The sequence below is a fragment of the Orycteropus afer genome, unplaced genomic scaffold (genome assembly GCF_000298275.1).
Source record: "Orycteropus afer afer isolate SDZICR_OR568_19922 unplaced genomic scaffold, OryAfe1.0 scaffold00005, whole genome shotgun sequence".
Lineage (NCBI taxonomy): Eukaryota > Metazoa > Chordata > Mammalia > Tubulidentata > Orycteropodidae > Orycteropus > Orycteropus afer.
The window spans coordinates 22,328,072-22,345,264 of NW_006921592.1; the positions used below are offsets into that span (position 1 = coordinate 22,328,072).

The 17,193-nt window shown below is 40.6% G+C and overlaps 1 protein-coding gene across 1 annotated transcript in view; it reads right to left on the reverse strand.

The window, feature by feature from the left end:
* Positions 1-2,378: 2,378 nt before the first annotated feature.
* Positions 2,379-17,193, reverse strand: part of GOLM1 (golgi membrane protein 1) — a 67,549-nt gene continuing 52,734 nt past the window's right edge. Inside the window, exons 5-9 of the mRNA XM_007939028.1 lie at positions 14,822-14,951; positions 9,619-9,778; positions 8,641-8,913; positions 6,690-6,803; positions 2,379-2,455 (exon numbers count right to left, since the gene is read on the reverse strand). Coding sequence (XP_007937219.1) covers positions 2,379-2,455; positions 6,690-6,803; positions 8,641-8,913; positions 9,619-9,778; positions 14,822-14,951 — 754 coding nt within the window. The remainder of the gene's footprint in view (positions 2,456-6,689; positions 6,804-8,640; positions 8,914-9,618; positions 9,779-14,821; positions 14,952-17,193) is intronic.

A 17,193-nucleotide genomic window follows, 5' to 3' on the forward strand; every position in this document is an offset into this window, starting at 1 on the left:
ACTGCCTGGAGAAGAACTCCAGGTACACATCCTCCTGAATGCACAGCCTTAGAAACCTCTATACTGAAAAAATTATGGTCATCTTATATTTTATTGACATCCCATCACATTCCACAAGGGTTAAAGGCAAGTCACTAACCTTAATCCATAATTTAAAATGGGATTCTATAGGGATCCTTAAGGGATGAAGGGGATATCTGTGAAAACAGTTTTAAAATCAAGGAGTATTTCTCAGCAACTCTGTATGTTAAACAAGAGATGAATGTAAGTATCATTATTTGAGAAAGCAAGAAAATTTGTGTCACTCTAAGATAAACACATAAAGGAAGGTTAGAGAAAGAAAAACAAAGCTACTTTTATACCCTATTTTAGTTGCCTTTTCTGAGTGAAAGGTTAAATCTCAGTGATTGGGTAAAGAGAGAGACTACATGAAGATGTTCAAGTTTAAAATATGAATGCACTGTGTTGGCACACCTGGGTATATGAGTCTAGGTGCCATGTTCCTCCACTGGCCCCTATGAATGTTACATAACCTTTCTGAGCCCCAATATCCTCTCCTGGAAAAGGAGGTGTGGGGGCATTATACCAAATGACCTCTGAGGCCCCTGCAACTCAAATTCTGTGAATCTAAATGTATTTTAATAGACACCATCACTCATTCACCATTTAGAGATCTTCACTGAATGTGATTACTAGCTGTTTGCAGGTAAGAATCGATCTACCTTTAATATTAGGACCCAATTAAAGTCAAACCTGTCATCACTGCTACCAATATAGATTAGGATAAACAGTGTCTCTAAATCTATTTTCAAAATTAGCATTAACCTTTGCTATTTTGATCAGTTTTGTGATAGTCATTTTGTCATAACTAAATGTGTAAAGTGACAAAAACAAATACAGGTATGTGCCGCATAACATCCATCATCTGGGCAATGTCCAACCATATGTGTCTGTGGGGAGGGGAGGAAGAGCAGCCATGGGTGGTGGCTGCTCGCTCCCCCTGGTGGGTGCCTGTGGAGTGACGCTGTGCTGTGGCTGCTCCACACCATCCCTCAGGGCTTCCAGTTCTGAGCAGGGTCCCCAGGGGACTGCTTGAAAGTACCAAGTGCCCAAAAGCAGCCAGTTGCAGGTGCACATTTGTAAACCCTGAGGTTTTGGGTGCTAAGGGAGAGCCAGAATAGGTTGTGAGAGGGTTACTTTGATATATGTATATTGAATATATACAAATATATGTATTATATATGTACTGTGTTCACACAAAATCCAAATCACATAACATCCTGTTTCACAAAACCTATCAAGTAAAGTGACACATACCTGCATTGCATGTCTTGCCTTCTAAACTGTCCCACAACTTCTAACACTGTAAATACCCTTCAACATCAGTTAACTTTCTTTTCTTTTACTCTTGTAATAAGTAGGCACGGATTTGCGCACAACAAACTTGTGCTCACGAGGCTGTGCCTCCCTCCCTGGACTCTGCTACAGGCTGTTGGCACCATCTCTGCTAGGCCCCTGCTGTGTTGGAAGTCCAGTCCACTCATATCTCTTTTTGGTAATAAGTACTTATTACAGAAGATTTTGCTTTACCCACACATATTAAGCAAAGCAAGTATAGACCACAAATTGTTCAAATAACAAGTCACTTAAAAGTGTTTTATACATTAAGGATGACAAGGGTTATTATAGAAGTAGTCTTCTTAGAGGTTCTCACACACAACAGCTCTGTATTTAGATTTGTTAAAACTGTTGGTAGTGGTGTTTTGTTAATAGTCAGTGACTGACTGTCAGAATCGGGAATGAGTGCCCAGGAGTAGAACACTCCACCAGTAATAACAGGCTGGGAGCAAGCAGGACCAGGCAGGGCTTCATTCTGTTGTACACAGTTGCTGTGAGTCGGAACTGACTCTGCGATACGTAACCTCCGCATGACGTGTAGAAGAGAATACGACTCCAGGGGGAAGCCAGCAAGAGAGGCCTCTGGTGGCTCTCTCAATGGCAGGCCTTTTTGTTCTTGGTTTGTTTTTCTTTTTTTTTTAAAAGTTCTGTTCAAGAATAAACAAGCACCACTGTCAACATACTTGAAGTAGAACTTATGTTGTATTTTTTTGGTGTTGCTCATTTCATGAAATGCCTGTTAGCCAAAACCTTGACAAATTTTGACATCTTGAACACTTTAGAAGTACTCCAAAAAAGTGTCTAAAAGACAAATCTCATTTTTTCCCACATAAAGTACATACTAAAAACTTTACAATAATCTTTAGATGTACATTTCACTGAGTACTTTTCACACTCTTGTGTGTTTCAGTTCCACATGAATATTTTGTAGTCATCTCTGTTCAATCCTGATGCAGCGAAATGTGTGATTCCACTTTGATTCAGAGAGTGTTATTCCTCTTTTCACGTTGATCAGGTAAATTTCTGGTGTCTCTTTTTTTGTCTTCAGCATTAATTACTAAAAAGGGAGGGGAGAAAAAACACAAATAACACACTCATATACATTCTAACTGCTGGAGAAACCAGCCCAGGCAGGTCCCACATGGCATAAATTTCTAGAACTTTTCATCAAGAACATGGTACCTCACCCCAGAAACCTTTTGGAACTGAATTCCTAAGCAAGGACAAGATATTAAAAAAGAGACAGTGTGCCAAGAAAACAAAGCTTAAAATATCTAAAAAATTACCCTAAATGCAGCCCACAGAGGCAGAAATTAAAGATAGAATGATAAGTTTTAACACAGTTCCAAGTTCAAAAAGGAATAAAAAGGTAAAAGGACATTTTCAAAAAGATGTTGGCTGAGATTTCCCAGAGGGACCTGTCTTGCAAAATAGTTAAGAAAGCTGTTAGACCAGTGTTGATACAATGTGAACTGCTGGAGAAATCAATGGAATAGAAAATCCAGGATTAGACCCAAGAAGATAGGGACATTTAATATTTGTTAAAGGTGGCATCTCAAATCACTGGATTTGAGATAGTGTTGGGCCAAATGGATACACCTTTAGATAAAAGATGATAAAATTAGACTTAGACTTTGGGCCATACACTTGCATAAATTTGAATCAAATGACCCAGAGATCTAAATGTCAAATATAAAAATAGGAGTATTCTAAAGCAATGGGAGCTCTGGTAGCATAGTGGCTAAGACACTTGCCTGCTAACCAGATGGCTGGCGGTTCAAACCCACCAGCCACTCCTCGGAAGGAAGGTTGGGCAATCCTACTTCCGTAGTGATACTGCCTCGGAAACCCAAGGAGGGGTCGCTATGAGTCGGGGCCGACTCGACAGCACATAACAACAACAACAACAAAGCAATGGTGGCAAAAGTGGCATGTTTTTTATTTTCTCAGAAGACCTACCTAAAGTAAGTAGATAAACTCAAAAACCACGAACATTTACAACAAAACTAGATGACGGAATCCCTGCAGAAATCATTCAAAATACAAACAAAGCAAACCACAGACAGTTAAGCTATATGTATGATAGCCATCTGTGTGGAAGGAACACCAGAAAGCAACAGAGCATCAGTGCAGCTGAGAACAGACCCCTGGGAGGCAGCAGGCACACACCAGAAAGCATGCTGGCCCCAGTGTGAGGCTGGCTGCTGGAGTGGGAGGTTCCCATGGTCTCCATGGTAGATGAGCTGGTGAAGTCCAAACCCAATATACTCCTGACACTCATCTAGAGTGCTCCTTCCCAGATAGAGCCCCCAATAGAGGAAAACTAGAGGGAGTAAAGAGCAGGTGAGGCAAAGGGGAATGTGAAGGGCCAGGTAAAAGTAGGAGAGGAACTAATCCACAGGACTGAGAGCCCACTTGAACCACAGCCTCTTCTAACCTGAGACCAGGAGAACTAGGTGGTGCCCAGCTACCACTAACTAACAACCATTCTACCACTTACAGCCATTCTATCAGACTCAATAGAAAGTCTTGGATAGAATGGAAGAAAAATATAGACCAAAACTCAAATTCCTAAAAAAGGGCAAACTTCCTGGAGTGGTAGAGACTTGAAGAACCCTCAAGACACTCGCCCTAAGATAACCTGTGAAGTGGAACTGAAGCTATTTGTGTAGGTCATTTTTCAGCCAAATAATAGTTTGGTTTATAAAGTAAACAGTATCACCAATGAGTAATGTGCTCCCTTAAACAATGAACTACATGAGACCAAACAGTCAACATTTACCCAAAAGCAATGGTGAAAAGGTAAGGAGGGGAAAGGAAAGTAGATCAGTCAAAACAGAAGATGGAAATAAAGGGAATGTTGACACAATGTAAAAACTGTAACCAACAGCATGGAACAATATGTATAAAAATTGTTAAAGGAAATCTAATTTGCTATGTAAACTTTCCCCTTAAACACAATTTAATTCAAAATGGGGGAGGCTCTACTGGCCAAGGAAGATGGGACAATTCAAGCTGCAAAAAAGGAGAATAGATAAAATTGAGTGAAACCATCAAATATTTAAATCCATGAGTTTACAGTTTTCTAAATGGTCAACCTTTAGAGGCTGACAGGAAAACAGTTCATTATGATGAAAACTGAAAAACAGCAAGAAAGAATCAAGCATTGTTACTGCCTCCTATCGGACAGTACCACCAGGCAAACAGTAGATGAAGGAAAGTGTCATTTATGAAAATATTCCAGTTAACAAATGAAACAGAAATGATGGAATTAGGATGTTATAGGTGGTTTCTGATTGCAACTCTTGGTGACCCCTTACATGCAGGACAGAATTGCTCCATAGGGTTTTTACAGCTGTGACCTTTCAGAAGCAAATCACCAAGAATGTCTTCAAAGGCACCACTGGGTGGGTTTAAAGTGCCAACTTTTTGATTAGTCGTTAACTACTTAACCATCTGCACTGCCCAAGGACTTCCAGCAGAAGCAGGCACTGAGCATCAACTGTTGCTTTAAAAAAAAAAAAAAGATGATAGACAGCCATTAGGTGCCTCTAAAGAAAGAACACACCAGTTACCTGCTGTCTCACCAAAGGCTTGAGCCTGCAGCTAAGTAATCAAGCCTCTGGATTCAGCTGCCAATTTATAGGATGTACAGACAGAAGAATATGCCAAGTTTGCCCCATGAATATACAATCAGCATTATCTAGACTATGGGAAACTACAGGTAAAACAGTTTGGATTCTTTAACTGAATGTAAACAAAAGAAAGGAACGGAGGGGTAACTTGAAGATTAAAGAGAGACTTAAAGCCATCAAATTTAAGAAAATAAGCAAGACTAAACTATAGTGTCCAGGCATGCCCTCTTGGGTGAGAAACCCATAAAGGAGCACAAGAAAATGACTAAAGGACGGGGTGCTGGCATTGTGAAAGTGGACACAGAAGGGTGTCTCGAGCAGCTGGCCAAGTTCTGTTTCTTAACTGGAGGCAGCTACAAGGTGTTCACCTTCTAAGAACTCATTTGTGTTCTGTGGTTTTTTTCTGAAGCAGTGTCCTTGTTTTACAGAGACTAAAAGAAAAATTTGAAAGCAAATACAAAACAAAAACAAATTCTTTTAAAAGCTAGGTGTGGAGAAAACCTTTCTAACTATGACTCTCTATCCAGAAGCAATAAAAGAAAAAAATATTTGACATTGTAATGGCAAAACAATACCATAAGCAAAACAAACGAGCAGAAAATATTTGCAACTTTTATCACAGATAAAAGTCAATCTCCCTAACACATAAAGGGAGCCCTTAAAAACTGAGAAAACACCAAGAATTCGATAAAAACTCAAAACTCACTGCTGTCGAGTCAGATCTGACTCCTAGCGACCACTCCTTGGGTTTCCAAGGCTGTATCTACCGAAGTAGATTGCCTAGTTTTCTGAGGAGTGGCTGGGGGGTTGGAACTGCCAGCCTTCTGGTTAGCAGTCATATGCCTTAGGCGCTATGCCACCAGAGCTCCTAAGAATCCAATAGAGTGAATTTAATGTATGGGGGGTGGGAATGGGGAGCTTCCTTAAACACTATTTCAGCTAATAAATGTGAGGAGAAGACAATTAAAAAAGTCACCACTTTGCAACAAGACTCCTGAATGGATGGTAGAGCCCCACCGTGTTAAAGCATCACTCTCACAGATTACTTATTTAATTACAAAGGGAAACTGTGCCTTTGCGATGGAGATCCTTGAGGTCAGACCTGGCATCACCAATGGCGGGGCAACCTGACCTTATGTGCCTCCTGGTGTGATGTAAGAGAAGCACATGTCAGCTACACAAATGTTCAACCTGATCCAATCACAAGGAAATGGTCACATCCAGAATGATTCCTTTTTAAAATACGGGTCTGGATTCTTCAATAATTCACAATAGTAATAATAATAACAGCACAAACTGTCACTATAAAAAGCTGTTAGGAAGCTTTGTGCATAGATTGGAATTTCTTGATTGATAATGTAGTGACTAAATATTGCTGAAAGAAAAAAAAATTCTCCAACTGATAAGCTGAAGGTTTAAACCCACTGAGTGCACCGACTTTCTGAAAAAGTCTTTATCATCTTGGGTCTCTACTCTTCATCTCCCTCCACCCTTTCTACTTTCAGAGTCTTCCCAGGAGAAGAAAATCTCCTTCAGAAAATCAATTATTTACATTACTGCTGGAATTCACTAGTCAATCCAAAAGTGAAAGACCAGAAAGAGGACATGAAAGACAGAAAGAAGCATGTGAAAAGTGACCCCCATCACAGTACTCACCATTTAGGCTTTTGTCATTCTCCACAAGGGCAGCCTGCTTCTCTGTTTCAGATTCGGCCTCATTTTCATCTATGTTGTAGTTATCATCTCCTCCCAGTTTTTGCTGGTTTCTCCCTGTAAAATCAGCACAGACACATAAAATGTAAGCTACATCACTTGTCTATTTATGCCATGAGAACACCAGCATCCAGGTACTGGGCTTACCATGTAACCATCAGAGCTTTCTCCTACCTCAAGAACTGGTAGGGGCTTGACTGCGTGCTTCCAGTGCAGAGCTCCTGCAGGGGTCCTCCACATACATATGCGGCACTTCACCTCTACTGGATATAAAACGTGGCCCTAAACAAAGGGCTATATTCTAGGTTGGAGGTGGGGAAATGAACTAAACCAAAATCCCAGTTTTTAAAAGAAGATGAACTCATGGTTAAAGAAAGGTACTACCATTTTAGGAAACAACAGGTTTCTAGTTATTATCAGCATCTCAAAAAGACTCATTGCTCCAAGAGAAGGAAATAGAATCACTATTGTGAACTGAGGAATAAAAAATGTTCATCATAGACAATCAGATCATTTATGACCACACTGATTCCTGTAGCAACCCAAAAAAGAAGGTCAGGATAAAATGCATTCAAGAGACATACTTAAAGAGATCATCATATATTTTATATCTGTCTACAAGTAGGCAAAAGAAAATCTTTTTGGAAAAAGCATGCCTAGAAAAGTAGGTTCTGATGGCATTTCTCTGCACTGCCTAAGGGGGTATGAAAACACAGACTCACGTGCCCTATAGGTTTATTCTACAGTTAGTCTGTGACAAAGGCAAGGCAAGGGAGGGGTATCACACAGGCCCTACAGTCTCTTCGGCTAATGCACCTTTGTGACCAGCTGCTGAACCGCCTCAAACACCCTGGATGCTCCTGCATGAACCATCCAGGTTTTCTTTCCCTACCTCCCACTGTGGGTACCTGTCACTGCAGGACAATGTAGACCACAGGGGCCAGAGCAGGGATGCTTGGGGAGGCTGACAAAATGCAGCTCTTTAACTGAGAGCTTGTGAAGACACATTATTCAAAAACCATTAATGAAAATTAGATTTAGATGGAATCCATGTACACAGATAAGCACGTTCCTCAACTTCTGTGCCTTGTTCTGGCCCAGAGCACAGGCATCATCTCATAACTGCTCCTGGCTCAACTGGGAGTGAAACTTTCCAAATTTTAAGGAATCAAAATACATCCCAGAATATTCTATGAATCTCAGTTTACTACACTTTAAAAAGTCAACCAATCCAGTGAAACTCAATGTACACGTTACATTGAATGTAAAACAAGCTCTTAAAATAAAAATTAAAAAAAAAGAAACTTGAAAACTTTCATCATATAACAATGATTCAAGAAAGACTATTGATTATCCTTACTATGTATGGAAATAAATATTGTTTGGCAGCTTTGAAAAAAAAAAAAAAGTCCACCAATCCAGAAAGGTAGTTCATATGTCACTTTTCTTCAATGCTCAAAAACACATTAAACTCCATCTACCTAACCATTCATTCATCCATTCATTCACTGGTTCCTTTACTAGGTTCCTTTACAAGGTCTTTACTATCTATACTGTACCTGATTGCATAAGAGAGGACATAGATAGAACAGGTGGCCTGCCTGCCAGGAGGCCATGTTTCCTCAATGCTAAGCATTCATCTCAAGATCTTCCACCTGAAAGTCCCTTTGACTTCCTGTTAATGTTTCTGAACCTCAACTCAAAGTGCCAGAGTGTTGTACTATTCCTCCTTCCTGCCTCCAATTTGATAACTGATAACAAACAAAACAAACCACCAAATTGTGAGCTGCTGTTAGGTAGAATTCATGGGGATCCTCCTGTGTTAGGAAGGAGACCAACTCAGCTGAGTGCTGGCAGCGTGGAATCAGCAGGCAGCCCAGAGCCTTCTACCCACCTTGCTCCTCAGCATCCTGCTCTTCCTCCTCCTGGCCCTCGCTGATGATGAGCTGGTCTCGCTCAGGGTCCTCAGGCTCTGTATTTTCCTGGCTTGTCAATAGAGCAGCTGGCACCTCTGGAGTTTGGCCAAGTTCTCTGGCTTCCCCAACATTTCTTCCCTTCATGAGCGTGTTGTCTTCGGTAGCCTGCTCTTGGCCTGGCTCTTGCGGCAATCCCAGGCTGAGCCTCTTAGTTTCCTCCTTGCTGACAACCTGAATCTCGTTGGTTTCCTCTGTGCACAGAACACAGTTAGCTGTGACCTCACAGGCATTCAAATTAAATTAAAAACAAACAGCATGTGCCACATGATTCCCAAGGCCCTCCAAATAAACATGGATGGATTGGGCTGCAGGTGGGGTAGCAATGGGGTAGATTAATTTTGTGGGCTCACGCTTCTCAATGCCTGGGGCTTATCTTCAACACTGTGAACCAGAGAAAGCATTTAGAGAAAAATCTCAATTACAGAGATGGACCAAGTAGAGGAGGGTGTGCTGCTAGGTTTATCTGACTGTTGTATCTGAGAAAAGTACTTGGATCCAGGGCATGCCAGTCCACAGGGACACAGCAACCCCCACTGTTTCCAAACAGCAGCTGCCCAGGACTCTGCCACCTCTCCTTAATCCTGCAATCCCCCACCCCCAATGTCCAAAATAAAGGTACAGCCAAGACCCTGCCTTACACAGTTTCCAAAGAAAAAGGAATTCAGTTTACAAGGAAGAGAGATCAGTAAGACAAAGCCCTGTAGTCCCAATTCCAGGTGCCCAAAGACACTCATTTGCCACCTTTTAGCCCCATCACTTAGCTCATAGTTGGCTCAAACCATACACTCTGTCCCTGAATATTTATATGGAATGGAAGTCATGAGCTGCCACTTTGCTTTTATTTAAGTGTGGCTCTGCAGAAGGTTTACAAGTTCAGTTGTCTGGCCTCAGCTTACCCTTCTCATCTTGTCTCTTCAAATCCAAAGTTATTTCAGCACTGGGGGCTGGTGTCTGGGGATCGGTGTTGCTGAGTACGTTTCCTTTCCCTTGTAGTACCTCTGCCTGCAGCGAACCTGCTTCCTGTGACCTGGGCCGAGGCTCACTGAGGGATTGCAGCTGAAACAGGAGCACAAGATAGCCAGGGCAGAGGCTCCGTAACCATAAACCTTGCAACAATCCCAGGCAATGCAATGAACCACCACATCCATCTGACAAATGAGAACACTGAAACCCTGAGAAATGCTCTGTCCTGTGGCAAAGGAAGAACTTACATCAGAAATGCTGAGGCTCAATGAGAATCACCTGGAAGCTACTTTCAATAATGAATAGAGCCATGAAGCAGAAATCAACAAGAAAACAGATGACTTAACACCATAGACCAATTAGACCCAACAAAAGCAAAATACACATTCTTTTCAAGTGCACTTGGACTATTCTCCAGAATGCTGGGCCATAAAACAACACTCAACAAATTTAAAGACCGAAGTCATAAAAGAGGATAGAAAAAGAGATCAACTAAATAGAATTGAGAATGTTCCCTAAACATAATGGAATGAAATTATCGATAACAGAATGAAATTTTATATCAGTAACAGTGAAATCTGGGAAATCCACAAATATGTGGAAATTAAATAACATATCCTAAGTAAGCAAGGAATAAACCATAAGGCATATTTAGGAAATACTTTATAGAGATGAATGAAAAAAAAAAAAAAAAACATCAAGCACACCAAAACTTAAGAGAAGCAGATTAAGGGGAAAATTTATAACTGTAAACACCTATATTAAAGAAGAAGAAAGATGTCAAATTGAAAACCCAAACCTCCACCTTAATATACTAAAGCAAACAGAATGAAGGAAACAATAAAGATTAGAAAACAATTTAATGAAACAGAGAAAACAGCCAACAGAGAAAATTAAGGAAACTGTTTTTTGAAAAGATGAACAAAATTGGCAAAAAGAGAACACTGGGAGCTCTGGTAGCATAGTGGCTAAGGCACTTGACTGCTAACCAGAAGGCTGGCAGTTCAAACCCACCAGCCACTCCTTGGAAGGAAGATGGGGCAATCTACTTCCGTAGTGATACTGCTTCAGAAACCCAAGGAGGGGTCGCTATGAGTCGGGTCCGACTCGACGGCACATAACAACAACAAAAAAATTAATAAAAAATGAAAAGGAACAGCGCTACCAACCTTACACAAATAAAAAAGGATTATTAGGGGTGGTTCAAACCCACCAGCCACTCCTTGGAAGGAAGATGGGGCAATCTATTTCTGTAGTGATTCTGCCTCAGAAACCCAAGGAGGGGTTGCTATGAGTCGAGTTTGACTTGATGGCACATAACAACAACATGAACAATTATAGGTGAACAAGTTAGATAATGTACATATGGACAAACTCCTAGAAAGACACAAACTACCAAAAATGACTCAAGAAGAATAGAAAATTTGAGTAGACCTATAACAAGTAAGGAGACTTAACACTTCCCATGTAGTGCCTAAGGTATTTGACTGCTAAGCAGAAGGCTGGCAGTTCAAACCCACCAGCCGCTCCTCGGAAGGAAGGTTGGGCAATCTACTTCTGTAGTGCGACTGCCTCAGAAACCCAAGAAGGGATCATTATGAGTCAGAATTGACTTGACAGCAGTGAGTTTGTTTTTTTTGTTTTTTCCCACAAAGACAAGCACAAGCCCAGACGGCTTTACTACTGAACTCTATCAAATATTTAAAGAAGAATTAATACTAAATGTTTACAAACGTTTCTTAAAAAAAAAAAAGGGGGGAACATTTCCCAACTTATCCTAAGAGCCCAGTATTACCCTAATATCACCAAAACCAGACAAAAATATCCAGAAAATTAAGTTTTACACTAAAATCCTCAATGACATACTAGCAAAATAAATTAAGTAACATATAAAAGGAATATACACACGACCAAATGGGTTTGTCCAGGAATGCAAGGTTAGTGTAACATCCACAAATCAATGTAATATACCTGAGAAATGAATAAAGGACAAAAAAAAGCACATGTTCATTCATTTCAATAGAAAAAAAAAAGTTGGACAAAATCCAACATCTCTTTGAAAAAAATAAAAATAAAAAAGACCCTCAACAAAATAGGAATAGAAGAGAACTTAACTTGATTAAAAGCACCTGTGAAAAACCCACAAGTAACATCAAACTTAAAAGTGAAATGACTGCACACCCCACCCCCATATTAAAAAACAGGATGCCTGTTCTTACCACTTCTATTCAACACTGTACTGGAGATTCTAGGCTGGGAAATTAGGCAAGGAAAAAAAAATAAAAGGCATCCAGATTAGAAAGGGCAAAGTATAACTACTTATATTTGCAGATGACATGATACTGTATATAAAATATCCTAAGGAATCCACAAAAAAGTTTATAGAACCAAAAAGTTTAGCAAGGTTGCAGGATACAAGATCAGTGTGCAAAACTCAATTATACATCTTACACTAGCAATAAACAATCCAAAAATGAAATGAAGAAAATAACTCCATTTACAATAGCATTAAAAAATAATAAAATACTTAGGACTAAATGGAACAAAAGAAGTACAAGACACTGTTGAAAGAGATAATGAAGATCTAAATAAATGGAAAGACGCCTCATACTCACAGACTGGAAGGCTTACTAGTTTTAAAATGGCAATCCTAATTGATCTATTGATACATCATCATCCCTGTCAAAACCCCAGATGGCTTCTTCGAAGAAATACACAAGTTGACCCTAAAGTTCATATGAATATTCAAAAGACATAGATAAACCATCTAGAAAAAGAAGTGTGTTAGAAGACTGTTTCCTGATTTCAAAATTTATCACAAAGCTACAGTAATAAAGATTGTATGGTACTGGTAAGAGGATAGAAAAATACATCAACTAAATAGAATGGAGAATTCAGAAATGAACCCTCACATTGATGGTCAGTTGATTTTGACCAAGGTGCCAAGACAATTACATGAAGGAAAGAACAGTCTTTACAACAAATGGTGCTGAGACAATGGATATCCACATGTGAAACAATGTAGATAAACCCCTACCTCATACCATATACAAAAACTAACTTAAAATGGATCACAGACAGAAATTAGGACTTAAAACTATAAAAGTCTTAGAAGAAAACATGGGAATACATGTGACCTTGGATTAGGCAAAGTGTTCTTAGATATGACACCAAAAGAACAAGCAACAAAAGAAGAAATAGTTAAAATTGGACTTCATCAAAATTTAAAATGTTTGTGCTTCAATGAACACCATCAAGAAAGTAAAAAGATAACCCATAGAGTGGGAGAAAATATTTGCAAATCATATATCCGATATATCCAAGAGAACCAAATGTATATATCCACACACAAAAAGTGTATACAAATGTTTATATCACCATTATTCACATAACCAAAAGGTGGAAACAACCCAAATGTCTATGACATTTGGATAAACAAAATGTGTATATCCAAAGAATGGAATATTATTTGGCCATAAAAAGGAATAAAGTATAGATACATGCTACAATGTGGATACACCTTAAAAATATTCTGCTTCCCACAGATTGGCTCTCAGCCCAACAGCAGAAAGACCTACATGCAGAACACCTACCCCAAGGGCGATGCACCCACCTCCTCTAGGAAGATGCAGCCCCTAGATCACAATCAGCCATGAGACATCACAGGGGAGCATTCACATAGAGGGAAAGCTGGACAGACAGGAATGCATAGTTAAGAAAGGCACAGGGAGGGAGCAGTCACAGGGATGGGCGGGGAGCAGAGTTTTTTATGGTTGGGGATGATAACTGTGGCATGAAATCAAATGTGCATGAACTGTTGAATGTAAAACAAATTTGCTTTGTAAATGTGCACCCAAAGCACAATTTAAAAAAATGTATTATTCTAAGTGACAAAAACCAGTCACAAAAGACAGTATGACTCCTTTTATATGAAATGTCTAGAGTAGGAAAATCCATAGAGAGAAAGTAGTTTAGTGGTTGCCTAGAACTGGGGAGAGGCTGGGGGGGAATGGGAATGACTGATAATGGGTACAGAGTTTCTTTTTCGAGTGAAGAAATGTTTTAAAACTGATTGTGATGATCGTACAACTTTGTAAATATACTAAAAGCCACTGACTTATAAACTTAATATGGATTATATCTCAATAAAGTTGTTATATTTAAAAAGTAAAAAACTTCCCAGAAGACTCTGATCAGCAGCTTCACGGGCTCCACTTTATACAGGAGGTAGGCTGCCAGCACAGGATGTGGAGTCGGACGGGCCTCGGCCTATAGTCTGCTCCATCACTGACCTGAGGTGTAACCTTAGGCAGGGTTCTTAATCATCTCCACCGGCCTTTAGTGTTCTCAAAACAGGAAACTAACAGTGACTCTCCAGGGTAGCTGTGAGGTTTAAATGAAATAATTTCCATAAAGCCCTGAGCATGGACACTCTGGTCTAGAGGAAGCATACCCAGTAGTAGCTAGGGCATCCCAGGGAACCAAATCCGCAAGGAAGAGGAGAGATTAAAGCTTATCTAAACCAGACCAAAACCACTGCCATCAAGTCGAATCCAACGCATAGCAACCCTGTTGTTGTTGTTATGTGCCGTCGAGTCGGATCCGACTCATAGCGACCCCTCCTTGGGTTTCTGAGGCAGTATCATGACGGAAGTAGATTGCCCCATCTTCCTTCCGAGGAGTGGCTGGTGGGTTTGAATCGCCAGCCTTCTGGTTAGCAGTCAAGTGCCTTAGGCACTATGCTACCAGAGTGCCTATAGCAACCTTGTAGGACACAGTAAAACTGCCTCCTAGGGTTTCCAAGGCTGAAAATCTTTACAGAAGCAGACAGCCTAATCTTTTTCCTGTGGAGTGGCTGGTGGGCTCAAACCCCTGACCTTTTGGTTAGCAGACCAATGTTTTTAACCACTATGCCACCAGAGCTCCTTAGAGCATTGTTGTTGTTGTTGTTGTTGTTTGCCGTCGAGTCAGCACCGACTCATAGCGACCCCTCCTTGGGTTTCCGAGGCAGTATCACTACGGAAGTAGGATTGCCCAACCTTCCTTCCGAGGAGTCAGACATAAAAAGACTGCAATGCCCAGGGAGAGGGTAGGGATACCGTCTGAGAAGCCTAGGCAGAAAAATTCGACAATTACCTGCTGACTTTGTTCTCTTTTTTCACTCAGGTCCCTGGAAGCTACGGCTTCATTTCCCTTTTTGGTGACTTCCTCTATCCGCTCTTCACACTGCTCCTTCACCTCTTTCATCTGATTGATGCACTGGTTCCTTTGGTGACAGGAAGGACAAATATTTATGGAGTGTCTGTACATGGAGCAGTTCTGGTGTGACTGTGAAATGCATGTCAGAGACACAATCATTGTTTTCCTGCTTAAGGCACTTTCTATCTGGAGAGGGCACTTAAGGAGGGCTACATGTGTTTTTAAAAAAACCGTATTAACAGAAGCTTACTAAAAACGTGTTATGTTGTTCTAAAACAGATGAACTTTATTAGTTAGTAAAAACAATTTTTAAAACTACAATCTGATTCAGCCTGAGCTGACAATTAACTAACATATTCTGGGGCACTGCTTTAGCTTTCTGCCTGAAATTTGTTTTAAAGAGTATCTCAACACGCAGCAGAGTGTGAAGAAATTGCCAGAACTTTTAGTCATAGGTCCTCCTTTTGCAAATAAGGAAGTTACTGTTAGACGTGCACCAGGGTCAGAGAGAGAAGTTGGTAAGGCAGAAACTGGGAATCAGGCTTACGGTTTCCTGCCTCCATGCCCTGTGCTCTCTGCCACACAGTCTGCCATTCTTGAGTCCCAGGCATGCTAGAGCCAAGAGTAGCATGACACTCAGTCTCCAACACTGTAATACATCCTTCAGCTCAAAGCATTTCCTCGGTCATACACGCCCCACACAGAGGGTATAAGGCACTTGAGAAAGAACGAAAGACAGTTCCCAACAGCTTATAGATCAAGACCTTGCTGGAAATTTCACCTAAATCAGTTCTCACAGTGTGCGAACCATAGAAGGTACACTCCTGCACAGTCACTTAAACACAGCAACGGATTTATAAAGTGAAAGAACTAAATGTGTTCAATTCATTGTTATCAAACAATATCACAAAATGCAGAGTCAACAAATGGGTGGGTGCTCATTTTAACCTACAAAGAGTTAATAAAGTCTAGTGGTCAATACTGTTTTCACCTGTTACCAGCCCTGCCAAAATCAAGAGCGAAGAACCTTTCCCTCTCTGCCTCGTAGATGAAGTTCAGCTTCCTGGTTGCAGCCTGACGGATACAGAGAACAATCTCAGTAGGTGACTCAAACCTAAACTTGGGTCATGCAGATTGTGACAGTGTTACTTCTTGCAGGCTTTGGGCCTGTTTTTCTTACATGTTCACAGTACATGTCGAGGCAATAAAACACAAATAAACCAAGTTGTCACAGAGTCAGTTCCAACTCCAGGCGACCCCATGTGTGTCAGAGTAGAACTGCTCCAGAGTAGAACAGTTTCAATGGTGGATTTTTCAGCAGTAGGCTGTTAGGATTTTCTTATGTGGTGTCTCTGGGTAGGCTTAAACTTAAACCACCAACTTTTTGATTAGCAGCCAAGTATGTTAGCTCTGCACCACCCTGGACTTTGTCCAGGCAATAATTGGAGCAAAATTGTAGGGACACAGAAGATTTGGCCACCAGTGATTTTTCTAACAGTGTAACTTATGACCAGAATATCCTTACTGGACTGTGCTGAATACAAGACTCCATTTGGGCAGGTGACCCAATCATCCACACACTGCTGCAGTATTACTATAACTTCCAGTACAGCTTCTGTAACCTCTGTTTCCCCCTGGCATAGAGATGAGATAGTGAGCAGATTCACGTGTCAACTTCAAGTGCTTTGAGGAGAAAGATGGGAAAGCTGTGTTTGGATGGAGCACAGTAATCACTTAGTGATGTCTGTCACGGGTGAAGGAGTAGAGGATGTGTGTTTGAGGTGTTAACAGACTAGTTTTGAGGAAGGAGCACTGAATGTGCAGCATTGCCTTCTATGAAAGAATTAGACTAGACAGGGTATTTTAATTGGGGGGCTGAAGCTATGCTTCAGGGGGCCGATGAGCATCCAAAAATTGAATGCACAACTTTATGAATATATCCATATATTAATCTGCTAACAAGGTATCCATACCATTTATCAGATTCTCAAAAGGTTCTATAAGCCAAGAAAGTTAAGAACAACTAGATTTTTCCAGCATCCAACATTCCATGAACAATATCTTCTTGTAAAAGGTATAGGGCCTTGGATACAACTAGTGAGACAAATATAGCTAAAAACTAGCTTTTAGTCTAGCTATCAACCTCCTAGGAGAAAAGGGAATGTGTCTGCATGTGTACTCCACCAAGATGAGAGTCACACACTCCCTTCCGTAACACTGTGCTCAGCTCATCTTGAGCTAGGTCAACAACATGGACCAAGCGAGGACATTAGTAGTTTTTATAGTTTTTAAGCATAGGCACTGACAAA